Source organism: Pristis pectinata, chromosome 10, assembly GCF_009764475.1.
Source record: "Pristis pectinata isolate sPriPec2 chromosome 10, sPriPec2.1.pri, whole genome shotgun sequence".
In the NCBI taxonomy this organism is placed as follows: domain Eukaryota; kingdom Metazoa; phylum Chordata; class Chondrichthyes; order Rhinopristiformes; family Pristidae; genus Pristis; species Pristis pectinata.
This window is the reverse complement of record NC_067414.1, coordinates 75627204-75647633: the sequence shown is the minus strand read 5'-3', so window position 1 is coordinate 75647633 and position 20430 is coordinate 75627204. Positions and strand designations below refer to the sequence as shown.

General features: G+C 40.1%; 2 protein-coding genes across 3 annotated transcripts in view; one reads left to right on the top strand and one right to left on the bottom strand.

Moving 5' to 3' along the window:
- trappc12 (trafficking protein particle complex subunit 12) overlaps nt 1–3622 on the top strand; it is a 90570-nt gene extending 86948 nt beyond the window's left edge. The window contains exon 12 of one of the 2 annotated variants that reach the window (XM_052024371.1): nt 3072–3622. In XM_052024371.1, the coding sequence (XP_051880331.1) occupies nt 3072–3314 (243 nt within the window). In that variant the 3' untranslated portion in view covers nt 3315–3622. The remainder of the gene's footprint in view (nt 1–3071) is intronic. The other variant, XM_052024372.1, reaches the window with a different exon arrangement.
- A 1989-nt stretch (nt 3623–5611) lies between these two features.
- adi1 (acireductone dioxygenase 1) lies at nt 5612–20430 on the bottom strand. Its single transcript, XM_052024374.1, has 4 exons — nt 20269–20430; nt 12518–12637; nt 8224–8403; nt 5612–6342 (listed from the first exon to the last, which is right to left on the bottom strand). The coding sequence occupies exons 1-4, from the start codon at nt 20368–20370 to the stop codon at nt 6223–6225; spliced, it is 522 nt and encodes a 173-aa protein (XP_051880334.1). The 5' UTR covers nt 20371–20430; the 3' UTR covers nt 5612–6222.

The window sequence follows — 20430 nt, the reverse complement described above, 5'->3', positions numbered from 1 at the left end:
CTTCATGTTGCTTTTCTCAATCCCCTGCATACAGCTACTTTGTTTATGCAACCAGCCACCCCATCACTCTTGTTAATTGTTAATGGTTCTTTTATTTACTTAAGAAATAGAAGCAGGAGTAAGCTACTTTGTTCCTTGTGCATCCTCTTCCATTCAGTGAGATCATGGCTGATATCAATGCCATTTTCCTACATTAATCCCTGGAATACAAATCCAAATATATATCAAGCCCTGTCATAAACATACTTGAAATTTATTCTTCTCTTTGCATTGAATGTCATATTCTAGTTCTGGACACCTCAGCCAGGGCGAACATCATTTCTGTCAAGCACTATATGGGTTTTGTATGCTTCAGTGAGATTAATTCTCATTTTGTTTATCAATTGAGCATAGACACAGTCTGCTTAATCTCTGTTCATGGAACAAATCTCAAGAATCAACCTGTGAACCCTCATTCTATTCCTATTCTATCTATTCATGGATAAGGAGATCAGATCAGGTTAAGCAGGACTGTATATAATTGCAGTAAAACATCTTTATTCTTGTGCTCAAATCCTCTTGCACTAAAAGCCAACATTACCACTTGCCTTCGTAATTTTTTGTACCTATATATTAACTTTCAGTGAATACCATCAGCTTTCAGTCTCTCACCATTTAAAAAAAACTGCACCTTTCTATTTTTTTCTACCAAAGTGGATGACCTCACATCTTTCTACATTATTCCATCTGCCATATCCTTGCCCACTTACTTGTTACTGTATTCCCTTAAAGCCTTTCTACATCCTCCTCTCAAATTTCATTGCCACCCAGGCTTGTATAACCAGCAAACTTGAATTGTTTTTGATAAGATGCTGTAAAAGAAGTTAATTAAACAGAATTAGAGCACTTAAGATTGGGGTAATATGTTGGTGTGAACAGTGGGAATAAATGGATTATTCTCAAATTGGAAGACTATGACTGGTAGGTTACTGCAGGAATCAGTGCTGGGGCCCAGCTGTTCATAATGATCTGCATGAGTGGATCAGGTGTAATTATATCCAAGTTTGCTAGATGCTGCTGTTACACTTCCTTAATAATAGGTTCTTGCAATTTCCCTACTACTGGTATTAGGTTAACTGAGTGTAGTTCCCATTTTCTCTTTCTAAAATAGTAGGGTCACAGATGTTCCCTTCAGTCTGTGGGAATCATCTTGAAATCTTTAGAATTTTGAAAGATAACAACCAAAGGACCCACTTCTTTCAAAGTCCTGAGATGCAGGACACCAGATCCTAGGAATTTAACAATATTCAGTACCATTATTTTTTTTAACTACTACTAATTTCTTTCCCAATGCTAATCTGACTCGAAACCTGTTATTCTCCTCTAATTCTGAGAGGTTTTCATTATCTTCCAATATATTTAAACTTGTCTTTTCCTTATTCTTCAGTATAATTTCTCCTACATTTGTCTGTGAGGGATCCATATTAGCTTTTCCTTTTTGAATACCTATAGATGCTTTTAAATCTCTTAGATTTCTTGCTACATTACAAGCATTTTACTTTGTCGTTCCATATAAATTTCTTAATCTGCCTTTGAAATCTGAAATTTCCTTAATCCTCTGATTTGTTCCTCTGTTTGGCAACTTTTTTTTTCTTTTGATCTAATACTATGTTGAACTTCTGTTCACTACTTCCTGTTTAGTTTTTAGATCTTTGAAGGATATTTATTTGCTGTAAACTATGTATTAATTCTATGTTAGCCATTGCTTGCTTACTGTCACACCTTTTAGTGTTGCTTCTCAAACTACCATAGGCAACTCGCACCTCATACTTGCATAGCAGGCATTGTTTAGATTTAAGACCTTGGTTTCAGATTGAACTAAATCACTTTAAATCATGTTATGATCATCTTCCCTACAGGCCTCTTAATTACCAGATTATTAATTAACCCTCAGCAGTCATGCACCATTTATGGAAGGTGAAACAGCTCAAGTCTGAGACCCTTCCTCAGAACTGAGAGAGAAAGAAACAAGCTAGTTTTCAGTAGGAGAGAAAGTGGGGAAGGGATATGTAGAACAGCGGGAATATCTCTGGTACAGTGAGTCCAAATGGTTTGATGGGGGAAATTAAGCTTCTTTATCTTTGTAGTATGTTGTAAATAGTGAGGCTGTGGGACATGCCCAGCAGGCTAGACTATATGATTAGAATAAAAAAAACTGAGCCAATATGATCACAGGAATAGCCACTTCTGATGCATATGGAAAGAGAGAATGAGCACCTTAAAGTTAGAGAAAATGATAGACCCTAGAAGGCTGCAAAGTACCCATACAGTAGATGAGGCGTCTTTCCTCAATCTTGCATTCGACCTCGTAAAAGTGCAGAGGGCCACAGATAGAAAGGTCCGAGTGGTAGTGGGGTGGGGAATTAAAGTGGCAAGCAAGCACAAGGTTAGGATCATTCCTGCAGAGTGAACACACATGCTATGCAAAGTGATTTGCATTTGGTTTCTTTGGTGTAGAGGAGGCTACACTGTGAACACTGAATGGAGTACACAATGAAGTCGATGGTGAAGCTCTGTTACGTTGCTGCGGATAACTGAGAACAGGTTTCTCAAGCAAGGCATGACAGTGTTTGAGTGAAAACCTTCATTCTTTTCTGAAGAAGTTATTTCATTCAAATGCTTTTTTTAAAAGCCAAAAGCGGTCAAGCAACTGAATGCCAAATATTACTGGCTAGAATCACAGCCCAAGGTCTCCCCGTGTTCATGCTTACCTGCTCTGGATATAGAGGCCCTATCTTGTTGACTTGCAGTGAGTTGGATTCAAAGGGCATGGCCTCCAGCTGTGCACTTGGGAAACCCCATCCTGGGCTTTGCTCTTGGGTTTGTATTAGATTTTAAATGTCTCTGATTTTGAGGCATGTAAAAATCATTAAAAATTGAGTAAATGCCAGTAGTTCTGTTCAGAACCACCAGCATTTACTAGTAAGCTTCCGCCTCCTCTGTATTCAGCAGCTATTTTACAACTTAGGCACACAGCTACAAATGTATTCAGTATTTAAAATTTATCAACTAATATGCTCCCTCCAATTTAGGCAAATAACAATGCTGCAGTATGCTTGCTATACTTGGGCAAACTGAAGGACTCCCTCAAGCAGCTGGAAGGACTTGTACAGCAGGATCCCAAACACTACCTGCATGAAAGTGTTCTTTTTAACCTGACCACTATGTATGAGCTTGAATCATCTCGCAGCATGCAGAAGAAACAGAGCTTGCTGGAATCAGTGGCCTGTCGTGAAGGAGACAGCTTTAATATTCAGTGTCTTAAACTACTGTGAAACCGTCTATGTTTTCCTGTTTGTAATTAGTTATTGTAACTTAATATGTAAATATGTAAATATTTTACTGATCTATAACTACAGCTGATGTGTCTATATTTCGAGTAAATAAGTTTTTTTTCTTTCACAGCCAGCTTCTGTTAGGGATAAGGGAACAATCTGAATTTCAATCACCCAACCTATGTTTGTACTTTTTTTTGCTCCTTCTAGTCTATGCAGCCTGATGAGAGCTGTTCTAAATGAATGGTTAGATGTACAAGAGTAATGTGATTCTTGTTCTGTGATTTTAAATAAACACCATATAATTGCATGGAATTCATTATTGCAAGGTACATTAGACCCAAACAACAGAAATAAACTTAAAGGGAAATCTAGTGTCACGCAGCACAGCATCATGCCTTTCACCCCACTGAGTACACGTCGGCCATCAAGCACTCATCTACACAAATCCCATTTTATTCTCTCCAGCTTGCGATCAATTCTCCCCAGATTCTACTATTCACCAACACACTAGGGGCAGTTTACAGTGGCCACTTAACCCACCAATCTATAAATCTTTGTACTGTTGGAAGAAACCACAGTACCTGGATGAAACCCATCCTGTCACAGAGAAAACGTGCAAACTCCACACAGACAACACTGGAAGTCAGGATTGAATTAGGTCATAGAGCTGTGCCACTGTTTATGGGATAGGTTGCAGGATAGGAGCTTAAGTGGAGCATAAACAACAGCATGGTTATGTGAGGCCAAGTGGCCAGCTTATTTTCTAGATATGCTGTACAGCTGATCATCAGTTATACAAAGCCTCATCTTTCCTTAAAGCAGGGACTCAATTACTCTGTCATTTTCCATCATAAATATATGGGACTGTTTACTGTTACTCTTTGGCTATGTTAAAGGTTAGTCCATTGTCCAGGACACAAAAAACTACAGATACTGGAAATCTGAAATTAAAAAAACAAAATGCTGGAAATACTTAGCAGGTCAGGCAGCAACTGTGGAAAGAGAAACAGTCAACATCTCAAGCTGATGACAGCATTTTCTATTTTAAAAGGATACTGTATTTCGTATCTTGATCCTGATAAAATGTCCAGAACTCCTAGCATCCTGAGAAACTAAAATGCATTCACCAATACAAGGATTGTTTGTGGATTTCAGTTTCACTGTAGGCCTTTTTTTTAATGTTGATATTAGCTCTGTAGACAATGTAAACTGAAGTTAACTAAGGTAGTTAACTCCACAGCAGCATGTTGTTACACATAACAAAGCATCTTTCAAAGGAAGCAAAAGTAAAAAATTACTTTAATTATTAATTTTATCTCTTACTTTTCCTAGTTCTGATGAAAAATCATTGCTACAGAGATTGTAACTGACCCAAGTACTCCCAGCATTTTCTGCTTACTTTTACAATTCTAGTATCCACAATGGTTTGTTGGTATTCTTCAATCAAGTCTTTGTTAAAATCCTGGAATTCAATAATTGACCATCAGTACATGGACTGCAGAAATCTAGGCCAATCAGATCAAACTCTGATTAATTAGATTCTAATGAATCAATTAGAAATAAGGCCAATCACTTCCTTGTGGAAAAATTGGGAATAACTTTGTCAGTGTCGTACAAACTGAGATTATGAAAATCTAGGAATGGTACTGAATACCAGACTAAATTAGAATGAAATACTGATGTGAGTGGACTTCATTGTTTACAAGACAGTCACAGGTGTGGTAAATAACATTCTGAACTGTACTGCTGAAAGCAGAAGGGAAAGAAAATGGCATACTACATCAGTTAACTGGACTAGCAACAGTTTACTGAGGCATAAAGGAGAAACAAACTAAAGTTAATTTAGGGAAGTGGAACAGAAAAGCAAACCTAGACATTGCTATCCACACAAAAAGTGCTGGAGGAACTCAACAGGTCAGGCAGCACGTCAACTGTTTATTTCTCTCCTTAGATACTGCCTGACCTGCTGACTTCCTCCAGCACTTTGTGTGTGTTGCTCCAGATTCCAGCATCTGCACAATCAATACAGCAAGGGAATTTTCACGTGTAGTCATCCTAAAAATATTTCCCTGCACAAGAAATATTAACATCATGCTTCAGAAGAACGATAAAGCTTCAGAATATTTGTAAACCACAGCATAAAACAGATTTTGGATACCATTTCCTTAGATTTTGAAATTGAAACATTTTTACTTACCACCAATTGCATTTTATATAAACCTGTAACCAATATCGACAAGTTTAGTAAGACGCAATGAAAGATTTGATAATATAAAAACTTCACCTGTTTATTACTATTTATGAGTATTAATATGTAAAAGTTCAGTTTTAGTAACTTACTGTGTTTTGTTCACAGGCATTATCGCAGACATGAACTAGATCTCCTGACTTTTGAAACTGCTATTAGAGGATTGTAAATAATGAACTAAATCAGCTAAACATTAAAATTCAGTAAAGCTTAACAAACCTTGACACAAAATTTATAAAGGACTCATCTGAAAGTTTGAAAAAAATATTTTTGATTAAATACACCTTTTTAAACCATTCCTTAATCTCACAACACAAATTTTAGGATTAGAAAGGGGATAAATATTTGATGAAAATGGTAAATTAATACATAAAAACCCATACATGAGGAACAGACATGATTAAAATTTGACACTATAAATTCTTGTTATACCGCAACCAAAATAGTTAAACAGAAATGAATTGCAAGGTAAATGATTTTTCTTCCACAGTTAATGAATGATCTGCCAAGTTAATTATTGAATATATCAAAGTTTTTGTAAAGGCATTCTAATCTTAGTAATGAAATCTTATTTGTTCCTGCTCTTCACTCTTCAAGTTGAAACAAGTTTGAATGACAGAACTTGAAAATACAGAATTAACTGAAACTTTGTAAAATTTAAGCTGCTTGGTTAAGAAATCGAACATAATTCTTGCGAGCTTCCATTTCATCAGCTGGGCGATAGTAGGGTGTCCAAACAGGTTCTTTGACAAACAGCCTCATGACTTTCATATAATTCTGCAATATAAAACCTACAGTTACCATATAATCTGCTCCTATAAGATACAAAACTATTTTCAATGACAATGTTAACATCTTATGCAGTTTGGAAAAGATTTACTGCTTAAAAGTAAAAGACAAATCTCAGGATTAGCAAGATAAACAGAAAAGGCTGGAAATATTCAGCAAGTCAGGCAGCATCTGCAGATATAGAAACAGCAAATGTTTCAAGTTGATCTTTCATCAGAACTAGGAAAAGCTAAGAACTGTAGATTTTAAGTGCTAGCAATTGATTAGGTACTTAAGAGGTAACAAACACACATATGAACATACAAATTAAGACCAGGTGTAGGCCCCTTGAGCCTGTTTTGCCATTCAATAAGATCAAGACTAATCTGACTGTAACTTCAACTCTGTATTCTCATCTAACCACTGAAACTTTTCATCCACTTATCAAGCATCTATCTACCTCTACTTAAAAATATCCAAAGACTCTGCTTCCATTGCCCTTAAGATGCACAACCCTCTGAGAGAAAAAAACTTTGTCTTAAATGAGCTTCTCATTCTTAAAATAATTTCCAAAAGCCTTACTCAAACAAATTTATTCTGGATGTACTTGGTGTTTCCAGTCTTGGTCAGCCACCACAACGGTACTGGAAGGACAAATCAGCAATGTCAACCTGACGATTCTGTACTGATCACATCAGTCTACACAAAAATTAAGAGATCTAGGAACAGCTTGGTTACCTGAAAGTACATGGTTTGAGGCAACAGTAATCTCACCATTTTCTCCCAATGTAAGTTTTATGATAGTACATGGTAATGTCAAATCATTATACGTTAACTTATTAAAGACACGTTTTAAAATAATGTGAAGTTGTTACGCAATATTCATTTCCGCTTACATTGGCTCAGATTAGCGACGAGCACCAGTATGGACACAAGAACCTGCTGCCTCCTCAAGATACATTGTGCATGTAAAGAATTTGAACTATGTACTCAAACATACAACACAAAAACACACCTTCAAAACAACTTAATGCCATTAATAATTGAGAGCCATAGTTTATTACTTCCAATCCAAATAAGCATTTATCAATTACTATTAAAAAGCAATTAGACAAGCATGAAATTGTGAAAATTGATGAGAAGGAATGAAAGCAAAACATCCTTTATATTTTCTGATTCAATTAAAAAGAGTTCCTAGTGCTGGGAGTACCATCTAACAATGTCAGGGTCATGTAAAACTGCAATGCTTGCAATTATCTTTAGTAGGGAGTCCTAATAGCCATTAGTTGTCTGAGTAGCTTGGAAGATTTGGAACACCTCAACTGCTTCGAATATTTGTATTGGTGCAAGCTATATTGCACAGTGGAAGAGAAAGCTTCATTACAGGTACTGTGGGTTTTCTATGTTGTGCTGTAGGTTTTCTATGTTTCTACAAAAATAGAGGGCTATGGGTAAGCCTAGTAATTTCTAAGGTAGGGACATGTTCAGTACAGCTTTGTGGGCCGAAGGGCCTGAATTGTGCTGTAGGTTTTCTATGTTTCTATATAATGCTTGAAAAGGTAGATTCTGTATATTTTTTTTGAGTGCATGTCATTTCTGTTCTTGCATGCTGTAAAACTGTGCTCCTGTTCTGCAGCTCTGCCCTCTGTAAGATATTGGGCGTGGATAAAAATAATCAAATGAGAATTAGAGGCCAAAGGGGAGACAGGTTTCAAGGGAAAAGCAGTTGAAAATGAGTCATTCGGTTCTTTGTGCTACATTTTGTGAGAAAGCTATTACATACCAGTGTCACATGTGACCTCTGAAATACCTGCCACCATCAACTGCATTCACATTACCTGCTTGACCTCTGCACTGATCAATAAACTCGATGATGCTGTTAGAACTTACATTTTCATCCAACGAGAATCGATGATAGATCCCTGCAGGAAGCGTTATCATGTCTCCCTTTACCATGGCAATTCGGATCCATTTGTCATCTTTATCTCGCACATCAAAGTACCCACTGCCATCAAGAACGTAGCGAATCTCTTCATCCATGTGAATGTGTTCCCGGAAAAAGGATCTAAGCTAAAGCAAATGGTCACAATTAATGCCACTTTTTTAAAAAAGTTATTTTCTTTATTAATGACTGTCTAACTAATGCATACAGTTTAAAAAAAAATCCCAGGATTATTGTCTTTGAACCAATCATTTTTGATATTCTGCTGTCAGCAGGCAGGTTGCTGTGCAGCATGAGAGTGGCCCATGTTCTTCCTTTCCCAGAAGGTGGTTTGCAGCTCATCAGTGCAGAAGTCCACCTAATGAACCATTCAGGATTCACTGAGGAGAGGCCAACTCAAATGTCAGTGAATCTGTGATTCAGGCCCAGCTGGGAATTTTCTATAATTATATTTTCATCTCGTTTTGTGAAACACGACAACACGCAGGCAGCAGTTGTGAGGATGAAGCTCCTAAATTCTCCAACACTAAAAAAGAAAGCATTCTTTATTATAAGTACTTCCTTTCAAAACAGTTACCTCTTTTTTTTCCAATTCAGAGCAGCCATAGCTCATTTGGAGGGAGGAAATCTTTTTACAAAAAGCATTGAAAAGTGCACTGAAAGGTTTGATAAATCACCAACATTTGGTGTGACATTCATCCTATTACAGCAGAGTGCTGGCATCTACTGACCACACCATGAAACAGCAGCTTTCTTCACTTCCAAGCCACAGGCTCTCAATTTTCAAATCTATTATCCCCTACAAAATAAGCCAAACACTTTTTTTGTTGGAGCTTGGTGTTAAATTTTATTCAACGACACATCTGCAAAGCAATTCTGGGCATTTTCTTCGTTTAGGCAATCCAGCAGGAAAAAGGATTACTTACTTCCACTCTGGTTTTGTGGTGGTTAAAGCAGTCCACATGGAAACCACTGACTCTTCCAGAGATGGGGCATGAGAATGCCGATAGGGCGATGGGTGGATAGGTTGTGAGGTGGTCTGTTCCTTCTGCTAGTTACCCAGGGCTTCCATTCAACCTACCCAATGTAGCCAAATAAGTGCATTAAGACCTCAATTCTCAGGCTATTGGTCTGGGTGAGGACACTCATATTGGTTCACCTGTTCTTCCAGTGAATTTGGAAAATTATATAAAGACAGCATACATGATATTTTTTGGATGCCTTGAGATGCCTGCTGTAGGTATTTTATTGCACTGAAGGCATTATATAAATAGTTGTTGCTTTTATCATTTTATTAGCAACTGATGTACAACCAATTACTTTGGTGGCATCTGTTACATAGGCAAAGTGTGCTGTTACTGTGCTCTTTTGTGCTTACGAGCTCCCACAGACAACAAACTGATTAACAGCCCACAATTGTTTCAATTAGTGGCTGTTGAAGGATGAATACTGGTTGAGTCACCAGAAGGGCTCCTGCTCTTCCTTCTCGATAATAACATAAGAATTGGGAGCAGGAGTGAACCATCCGGCCTTTGAGATCATGGCTGATCTTCCACTTGAGCTCCACTTTCCTGTACTCCATCACCATATCCCTTGATCCCCCTAATACCCAGTATCCGATGATCTCGGCTTTGAGTGAACAGGATGACTGAGCCTCCACAGCCCTCAAGACACACAATTCCAAAAATTCAACACCCTCTGAGTAAAGAAGTTACTCATGTCCTAAACTGACCACCCCTTATTCTGAGACTGTGACCGCTGGTCCCAGACTCCTCAACCAAGGAAAACATCCTCCCTGTATCTACCACACTGAGCCCTGTAATACCATGGGATCTTTTACCATGGGATATGTGTAAGCAGTTGCACAAAAGATTTTGATATTGCACCATCATCCAAAACATACATGGAGCACTCCCTCATCCTGCTCTGAAGTGTTACTCTAGATTATGCATTTGATTCTTGACCTCATGTATTCAATGTCACTCTAGATTGTATATTTGATTCATAGTCATAGAGCAATACAGCATGGATACAGGCCCTTCTGCCCAACCAGTCCATGTTGTTCACCCAGCTTGTCCCAATTTCCTGCACTTGGGACATCCCTCAAAGCCCCACCCTCGCATCCAAGTGCTTCTTAAATGACACTGTTGTACCTGCCTCAACCACTTCCTCTGGCAGCTCGTTCCATATACTCACCACCCTTTGCATGAAAAAGTTGCTCCTCAGGTCCCTTTTAAATCTTTCCCCTCTCACCCTAAACCAATGCCCCCCCCAGTTTTGGACTCCCCTACCCTGGGGAAATGACTGTTACCATCCACCTTATCTATGCCTCTCATCATTTTAAACATTTCTATAAGGTCGCCCCTCATTCTCCTACGTTCCAGGGAATAAAGACCTAGTCTGGCCAACCTCTCCTTATAATTCAGGCCTTCCAGTCCTGGCAACATCCTCATAAATTTTTTTTTGCACTCTTTCCAGTTGAACCATGTCTTTCCTATAAAAGGGTGATCAAAACTGTACACAGTACTCCAAGTGCAGCCACACCAACAACTTATACAACTGCAACATGATGTCCCAGCTCCTGTACTCAGTGCCCTGACTGATGAAGGCCAGTGTGCCAAATGCCCTTTTCACCACCCTGTCTACTATGACACCACTATCAATGAACGATGCACTTGTACTCCTAGGTTCCTCTGTTCAATTACTTTCCCTACTGCCCTACCATTCATAGTATAAGTCCTATGCTGGTTTGACTTTCCATAATGCATCACCTCACACTTACCTGAATTGAAATCTATCTGCCCACTTCCCTAACCGATGAAGATCTCACCGTAACCTACGATAACCTTCTTCACTAACGATAACATCACATAATTTCGTGTCATCCGCAAACTTACTGATCAAGCCTTGTGCGTTTGCATTCAACACCTCTGGTCATTCCAAAAGGTCTCTAAGCACTTAAATGAGCATGGCAGCATGATGATACAGTTACTACTTCAGCAATACCGGCTCCAATGGCTCAGTAGCAGAAATTTAAATTCAGTGATTTAATTAACTGGGAATAAAAAGCAAGCTTCTACCATAACACTGTTCAATTGTTGTAAAAACTCACCTGATTCATTAACTTAGTTAGGGAAGGAAATCTGCCATCCTAATCTACATCTGATCTACTTATGACTCCAACTCAAATGGATTCTTAATTATCCCCTGAAAAAGCCCAGCAAAGTTGCTCAGCCCAAAGCATAGGGCATGGGGCTTGTGAAAAGAAGTGCTTTTGATAATGTAGGAAACAAAACAGCCAATTTGCACACAAATGATCTCCACAAAGAGCAATAATAACCAGATAATAAAAGGTTTGCATTGTGATTGAAATGTAACAAATGGTATAATAGACAGTTGAGGCTCCAGTATAATATTTCATATCCAAAACACAGCATCTGCAACTGATGGTGATCCCTCATATTAACACACAGGTACTGCCAGCAACTGCAAAGGCAAAATGGTACGTTGGCCTTTGCTGCAAGGATGTTGCAGTACTAGACAAGGAAGTCTTGTAATTCTACAGAGTCCTGGTAACACAGCTGGAGTTTTGATGTCGACACCAAGGAAGGATCTACTTGACTTGAGGACAACGCAACGTACAGTCACTAGGTTGGTTTCTGGGATAAGGGGTTGTCCTGTGGGCAGTGATTGCATAGGATGAGTGTAGACACTTCACAGGTCTACAAGAACGAGATATGTTCCCATTGAGATACACAAGGTAGACAGATGTTGAAGGCTGTTTCCCCATCTGGAGAGTTCAGATTTAAAGGACAAAGAGTCAGGTGAAGAGTCAATCATTTAAGACTTCCTTTACACTCAAATGGTTTGCAAATCTTTGGAATTCTGCATCCCCGAGGGCTGTGATTCTTTACCAGAACTTTATTTTTTAAGGATGTAGGCACAGCCGACGAGGCCAACATCAATTGCCTTTACCTATTCACCCTTGAGAAGATGGTGGGGAGGCATTTCCTCTTGAATGCCCAGCAGATGAGTCAATCCAAGGCTGAAAATGACACAGCTTTGGATTCTTGGGGAATCAAAGAATATGGGAATCAGACTGGAAGATGGACTGGGGGTGAAGAATCAGCCACAATCTTACTGAACAATTTAGCACACTTGCAGGGATGTATGGCCTACACCAACTCCAATTTTAAGTTACGTAAAACAAAACAGTCATGAAAACCATAAATAAGCAATGACCTTTTCCTCATAATCTGGCAACGTATCTTTCTGTATGGTTATTATGTCCATCCAGGAGTAATTTCTCTCCTTGCGAATCTTCTGCAGCTCTGGATCATTCTCATATTTATCGGCATCCAACTGCGGAGCAAGGTAACAGAAGGTGGGGTAAGCTGACAAGCAACAGGACATCACCCAATAAGTTTACAAACACCTGAAAAACCTGTCTGGAATAACTGACTGTGGCCGGAAAATAAATTGAAGCCCAAACTCATTTTGCAGAAACTTGCAAACTACGTGAGATGTTAGATTTTCTTTCATATTCATTTACAAATGGGTCCCAAACACCAGCTGGCAATCACAGAACATCATTTGTACAGCCAGCAGCTGTCTCTAAGTGTCAACAACAGGACTATTTTACAGGTTAATATTAAACCAGTAATGCAATGTTCAAAAATATGTTCAACATAAGTTTCAACCATTGTTTCAACATTCTTCACTTTTTGTTGGGTCTTGCTTCAGTACATCAAATAAGATGCCTTATGGAAATGTCACCAACTCAAGGCAGCGTTTCAAACCCATCCTAGCCCTCAACTCTCCTTACGAGTCTGGTCACTCAGCCAGCTGTAAGGAATTCAATGCGGAAAGTCATTCAAAGTTACAAGCGAAGATATAAGAAAATGCAGAAAGCTACAAATCTCACACGTGCGCGCACACACATGCACACACAGACATACACATACAAATACACACACATGCACAGACACGCACACATAAAGACATGCACACACAAAGATAATCATTCAAAACTAAAGTTAGAAAAGTTCAAAAAGGGAAATGAAACATAGAAACATAGAAAACCTACAGCACAATTCAGGCCCTTTGGCCCACAAAGCTGTGCCGAACATGTCCCTACCTTAGAAATAACTAGGCTTACCCATAGCCCTCTATTTTTCTCAGCTCCATGTACCTATCCAAAAGTCTCTTAAAAGACCCTATCATATCAGCCTCCACCACCATTGCCGGCAGCCCATTCCACACACTCACCACTCGGAGTAAAAAACTTATCCCTGACATCTCCCGTGTACCTACTCCCCAGCACCTTAAACCTATGTCCTCTTGTGGCCACCATTTCAGCCCTGGGAAAAAGCCTCTGACTATCCACACGATCAATGCCTCTCATTGTCTTATACACATCTATCAGGTCCCCCCTCATCCTCTGTCGCTCCAAGGAGAAAAGGCCAAGTTCCCTCAACCTGCTTTCATAAGGCATGCTCTGCAATCCAGGCAGCATCCTTGTAATTCTCCTCTGCACCCTTTCTATTGGAATGGTTGGAAATGAAAAACAGAGCACAAAAAAAAGTCACAGAATGTCGAAGATGTACTGACCAGAGGACTACCTGGAGAAGGGCAGACCTACCATAAGTAAGTGACAAAACTGAACAACAAAAACATGGGAATACAGGGGCAGGAGACAGCAGGAGTGGAAGAAAACAAGAAATATGAAGAACCAGTCTACAGATACTAGCAGAGAGACACATTATTTACAATTATTCAGTAAAGGAGACATGCAGCAAAATAGTGAATTAGCCCACCCTATAAAACTCTTTACCACTCCCGTCCCTTTTTCTAGCCCCTTTCCAAACTTCCTGAGGTTGTTCTGGTCCTAGCCCTGAAGTTACCTATTTCCACCAGTTTCTCTCCATCTCACCTGGTTAACGAATCCCATTTTCTGCTCTCTTGGCCCATTTGGAATTAAATAGCTCCCCATCTAACTTCCCTCTCTGGCTCCCGCATTAGCTGAAATTGTCATCCTCTCCCGCAGATAGTGACTCCCTCCACAAAAATATCAGTCATGGATCCCTCCTTCCTTGCAAACTATCACTCATCTCCAGCCAACTTTTCCTCAAATGTTCTTTTACCTTCCAAAGCAGAGTACAAATCCACATTAGAGTTCCTCTTCGTAGGTTTTCCTCCCACTCGACAACTATAGCATCACAAACGGCATCCAGTTTTAATTTGATAAAAGTAAACTGGCCCTTCTATCAACCTTCACCCACCCTTTAAACATGATCAGAGCTTCCTGCTCGAACTAGGTGGAATCACACTGTTTCCATTCTTATCCAGCCTTAGTTCCTGCTCTCCCAACCTCTGGCAGTCTATCCTTCTTACTTCCCTCCTGCATGCTGATCCTCAGCGATAGCATCTTACACATTTCTCTCTCTTTACAATATTTTTATTGAATCCATGAAAAAAAGAGTAGATGCATCAAGAAAGAGAATAAAAATACTGCTGAATACATTGTATTAAATCATACTTAGATTACAATACTCTAAATTAATAATCACATATAGTCATTAGTTAATAAAGGAAGAAAGAATTGAAATATTTTATTATTTAAAAAAATCTACTCCCACTACCAAAACCCGAAGCTGCTAGATGGAAAAAACAAGGAAAAACTTTTTAAAACGTAACCGCGTCAGCCAATATCTGCATTTAGTCCCCAAATCAAAGATTTTGAAAATAATTTAAAAAAGGTCCCCACAGGGTTTGAAAGTCTAGGTTAGGCTCAAAAACTGAACAGCAAATCTCCTCTAGATTCAAGTATGACATAACATCCCGTAACATCTTATCACATTTAAGGAGCTACGTAAATAGAAGCTGTTGCTAAGATACAGGCTCAAATTCTACACATCAGACTTGTTGCCATTACAGGAGCATGGCTGCAGGCTGGTAGAAATTGGTTATGAATAGGAAATAGAAGGTCTGCAAGAAAACCTGGTAGAGTGGGAGGTGTAGAATTAATGATTGAGGACAAAATTAATTCTGTTGCAGGGGATAATAATAATGAAAGCAGACACTGGAGATTTTATGGGCTGAATAAGTAGAGAGGATTTAAGACAACTGTGGCAGCTGTGCGTAAACCTCCCCCCGTAATAGCTGTTAAATGACAGAAAGCATAAGTTGAGTGATCGGACACGCTTGCAGCAAAGATGTAGTGGATTTTAAACTTTCTTATAGATTGACTAAACAAACCAACAAGCTAACATCAGAAAGGAACTTCTCTTGAATATATTCAGTACAGTTTTCTGCAACAATACATCCTAGAACGAGAAACAGGCAAGCTGTAGTGGACAGAGTAATGAGCAATGAGTTAGATATTGTAAACAGTCTGTTGGTATGTGGACATTTATCTAAGAATGACCATAATACAATTGATGCTGTCTTTTAAAGAAAGCTATATAAAACAATTCTAAATTTAGGTAGGACCATTTTCAACAAAGACTGACCCCTTAAACTGGGCAAATTTGTGGACAGATAAAATTAAAGAATTTAACATGATACAGAACTCAATTATATGTTTGAGACTAATTAGATCCCTATTTACCTAATAAAAACAGCAATGAACAACCAAAAGGTGAGGGACGGCATAAAAATAGAAGAAAGTCGTAAAAATATGCAACAAAAAAATGATTCCATCAAAGGGGAGAGAAACAAAGAGCAGCAAAGGATGATGAAGCACAAAGCACATTCTGCAGAATCAGCGCTTATTTAGTCAGTAGCTGAGATACAAACTGGGAAAGATGGAGGGAGGGGGTTGGGAGGGAAGGTGTTAGTGGGATGGAGGGAGAACATCACCAATAAAACAGAAGATAGAAACAAATTTAAGAAGTGCAAGGATGAAAAATTAGAGGTGATATAATACAGAAATAACAAAAGGAAGAAAATCAATTATAATCAGTTATAAATATAGGTAAAAACATGTTAATATTTAACATTTAACTTGGAAAAAAAAATCGATTGTACTGAACACAAACAGAAATTAACAAAGTTCATGTATTGCAATACTCAGACTTGGAAATAAACTGTGACATACCGAAAACTGTGTCCCACAAGCATCAGTTCTGGGGCCTCTACTTTTCGTGATATTTATTAATGACTTGGATGAGGGGGTAGAAGGGTGGGTTGGCAAGTTTGCAGATAACACAAAGGTTGGTGGTGTTGTGGATAGTGTGGAGGACTGTTGAAGATTGCAGAGGGACATTGATAGGATGCAGAGCTGGGCTGAGAAGTGGCAGATGGAGTTCAATCTGGAGAAGTACGAGGTGGTACACTTTGGAAGGACAAATTCCAAGGCGGAGTACAAAGTTAATAGAGTCATAGAGGCCCTTAGGCCCAACCAGTCCATGCTGACCACATTGTCCACCCAGCTAGTCCCAATTTCTTGCATTCGGCCCATTTCCCTCCAGACCCCACCCCTCCATGTACCTATCCAAGTGTTTCTTAAATGACACTGTTGTACCTGCCTCAACCACTTCCTCTGGCAGCTCGTTCCATACACTCACCACCCTCACCCTAAACCTATGCCTCCTAGTTTAGGACTGCCCTACCCTGGGGAAAAGACTGTTACCATCCACCTTATCTATGCCTCTCTTAATTTTAAGCACTTTTATCATTTTTGGCAGGATTCTGGGTAGTTTGGCGGAGCAGAGGGATCTGGCGGTTCATATCCACAGATCCCTGAAAGTTGTCTCACAGGTGGATAGGGTAGTTAAGAAAGCTTATGGGATGTTAGCATTTGTAAGTTGTGGGATCAAGTTTAAGAGCCGCGAGGTAATGATGCAGCTTTACAAAACTCTGGTTAGACCACACTTAGAGTACTGTGTCCAGTTCTGGTCGCCTCATTATAGGAAGGATGTGGAGGCGTTGGAAAGGGTGCAGAGGAGATTTACCAGGATGCTGCCTAGTTTAGAGAGTATGCATTATGAGGAGAGACTAAGGGAGCTAGGGCTTTACTCTTTGGAGAGAAGGAGGATGAGAGGAGACATGATAGAGGTATACAAAAAATTAAGAGGAATAGACAGAGTAGACAGCCAGCACCTCTTTCCCAGGGCACCAATGCTCAATACAAGAGGGCATGGCTTTAAAGTAATGGGTGGGAAGTTCAAGGGAGATATCAGAGGGAGGTTTTTTACCCAGGGAGTGGTTGGGGCATGGAACACGCTGCCTGGGGTGGTGGTGGTAGTGGAGGCAGGTACATTGGTCAAATTCAGGAGATTGCTAGATAAGCATATGGAGGAAGTTAAAATAGAGGGATATGTGGGAGGAAGGGGTTAGATAGTCTTAGGCGAGGTTTAAAGGTCGGCACAACATTGTGGGCCGAAGGGCCTGTATTGTGCTGTACTGTTCTATGATTCTACGAAAATGACTTATCGGTGTGTCACAGAAAAATATACATATAATTGCACTAAAGGAGCTAAGACTGAAAAATAAGATTGAGTTATAATGTTTTAAGGAGGGACAGAGTTAATTACCTCTAAATCTAAACATTCTAAGACTGAAGAGGGCATTTTGCCTTCAATTCAGAAATAATGAGAAAATAAAGAGACAGTTGAGGGAATAACATGGAGCAGACACAAGTAGACTTTATTCTGAATGTGGGTCTAGAAAAAGGGGGCACAGATATGATATTAAGTACAAGACTTTAAGGATGGAGTAGGTTTTACACAAGCTTCAGATTACAACATATTCCACCAGAAACAATGGCTGAAGCAGCTGAACAGAGGCTAAAAGGACAATAATACATTTACAAAGGATTAGGGTTACTTCTTGTGGAGGAAAGTACCAGGAAGGTTGGAATGAACTGGAGACATCATCTGTTAACAACAGGTTCCACAATTATACTTACAAAACCCAGCTCCGCCTCACCAGCACCATTCTGAGTACCACCACTGCCTCTGCTGTCGGATTGCCTGAATGGGTTTCAATTACATGCTGGGAAGACCAATGCCATTTCTTTCAACTTAATACACATAGTCCACCCTCCAGCCACATACTTCCACAATATCAGGTAACCCTCACTCCTGGCATTCTCCTCCCTCCCACACACACACCCATCCACCTAGTTTTCTTCTCCCTTTGTCTACCTCTCCCACTCCCCTTCCGCCACCTGCCCATCATCCCCTCCCCATCTGGTTCCACCTATTACCTACCAACCTCTATCCCATCCCCCTTGCATTGCTATATATTGGCAATTTTTCCTCTTCCCTCTCAGTCCTGATGCAGGGTCTTGACCCAAAACATTGACTTACATTTTTTGCCTCTACTGATGCTGCTCAACACACTGTGTTCTGTTTTTTGTTTTACTTCAAGAGTCCATCAACAGCTGAAACTCTCAAACTTGTTTTTGTTAATTCCAAGTCCAGAATTCCCTCAGTAAGCCTTCCAACGTCTCTCTCTTATAATTCTCTTTATACCTTTATTCTTTTACAGAACTCTTTGTCACTTGCCCTTATCCATTTCCCCATGTGGTTCAGGGTCAGATTTAGTTTGATGTTCTCCAGTGATGTTCCTTGATACATTTTATCTTAACTTTAGAAACGTGCTGAATGGTAGCTGTATGTATGCTACAATTTCTGTGAAATTCTATTGGTATTGGTATTGGTATTGGTTTATTATTGTCACTTGTACTGAGGTACAGTGAAAAACTTGTCTTACAAACCAATCTTACAGGTCAATTCATTACACAGTGCAGTTACATTAAGTTAGTACAGAGTGCATTGATGTAGTACAGGTAAAAAAAAACACTGCAATGGGAGGCTTTAGTGGCTTATAGGAAAAATAGTGTGAAAACTTATCAGACAGCATACATATCCTAACAAAGTGCTGCCTTGTGGCTGACTTTCGTTAAAATAATCCTTCTCAGGAAATGGGATTTATCACCATGATTGTTAAGCACTTTGAGATGTGCTGAAGGTGTGAAAGGTACTTAATAAATGCAGGTCTTCCCTACTTTCACACACTGGCATAAGATGACTATCTAATCATAACCTTTCATGCTCTGGTAGAGATTTGCTCTCTCCTCTCTCTCAGTCAATGGGGAGAGACCAGCACTGGGTGGAAGCAGGGGAACTGAGAGGTAAAGAAACAGGTGGAGAGCTAAAAGAGATGGGATGTTGGGAATGAGGGAGGGATGAACAAGGGAAGGTCAAAGGGAAGAGAGGGAGAATGTGGTGGGAGAGGAAGGGGGGCAGAATGCACAGGAGGGGGAAGACTGAGGAGTTAGGGTGGTGGGAACGAGGTTGGAGGAATGAACAAGGAACGAAGGGGGGAGGGAGCAAATAGGGATGGAGTATGAATTGAGGGAGAGAGGATGAACGGAGGCAGAGGAGAGGGAAGCAAACTGAGTGATGGGGAAGCAAACTGACAGCGACAATTTGGGGAAGGTGGATGAGGTAAAATGAGGGTGTTGAGGGAACAGCTCATCAAGGTTATGAGCTGTCACCCACGAACCTCTGCATTTTTGTAGATATCCTCTACATCTCATGCACACACACACACACACACACAGGGCCATCGAATCTCTGCCAGCTCACTTTGTATCCCATTTGCCCACTAATTTTCCTTATAATCCATTATCTTCACATCCCTATTAACTCCCCCAGATCCTGTCGCCTATTAACCAACCAAGCCCCAAGTCTTTGGGATACAAGAGGAGCTGAGACGATTGAACAAGCAGAAAGATCAGGGCGGACGGGGGATGTTGGTGAACGTGCAACAGGTGACGATTTGTTTTTAAACTTGTTGAACATCAAGGCTTTGAACTGCACGTCTTCTCTGTGGTCTGCGGAAGACCAAGAGTCGATGAAACAAGTCGGTGCGAAGCACGTTGAAGACGCTCTGGTTGGAAGCAGGCAAAGGGGCAAGGAGAGCGAGGGAGAGGGACCGGTGAGGGGACTGGGCAGTGGGCAGCGACGCCGCCTGACCCTCACCTTCCAGTAAAGGACGCCGTGCCGCTGCAGCTCCCCCAGGCTCACTGTAACTTTGGGCCGCCGCTGCCCAGCCGCCGACTCCTCCAAATACCAGGCTTCCATACAACCCGCACTCAGCGGCCCGGCTGCAGTTCCTTGTTCCTGTTGTAAATGTTTGCAGGA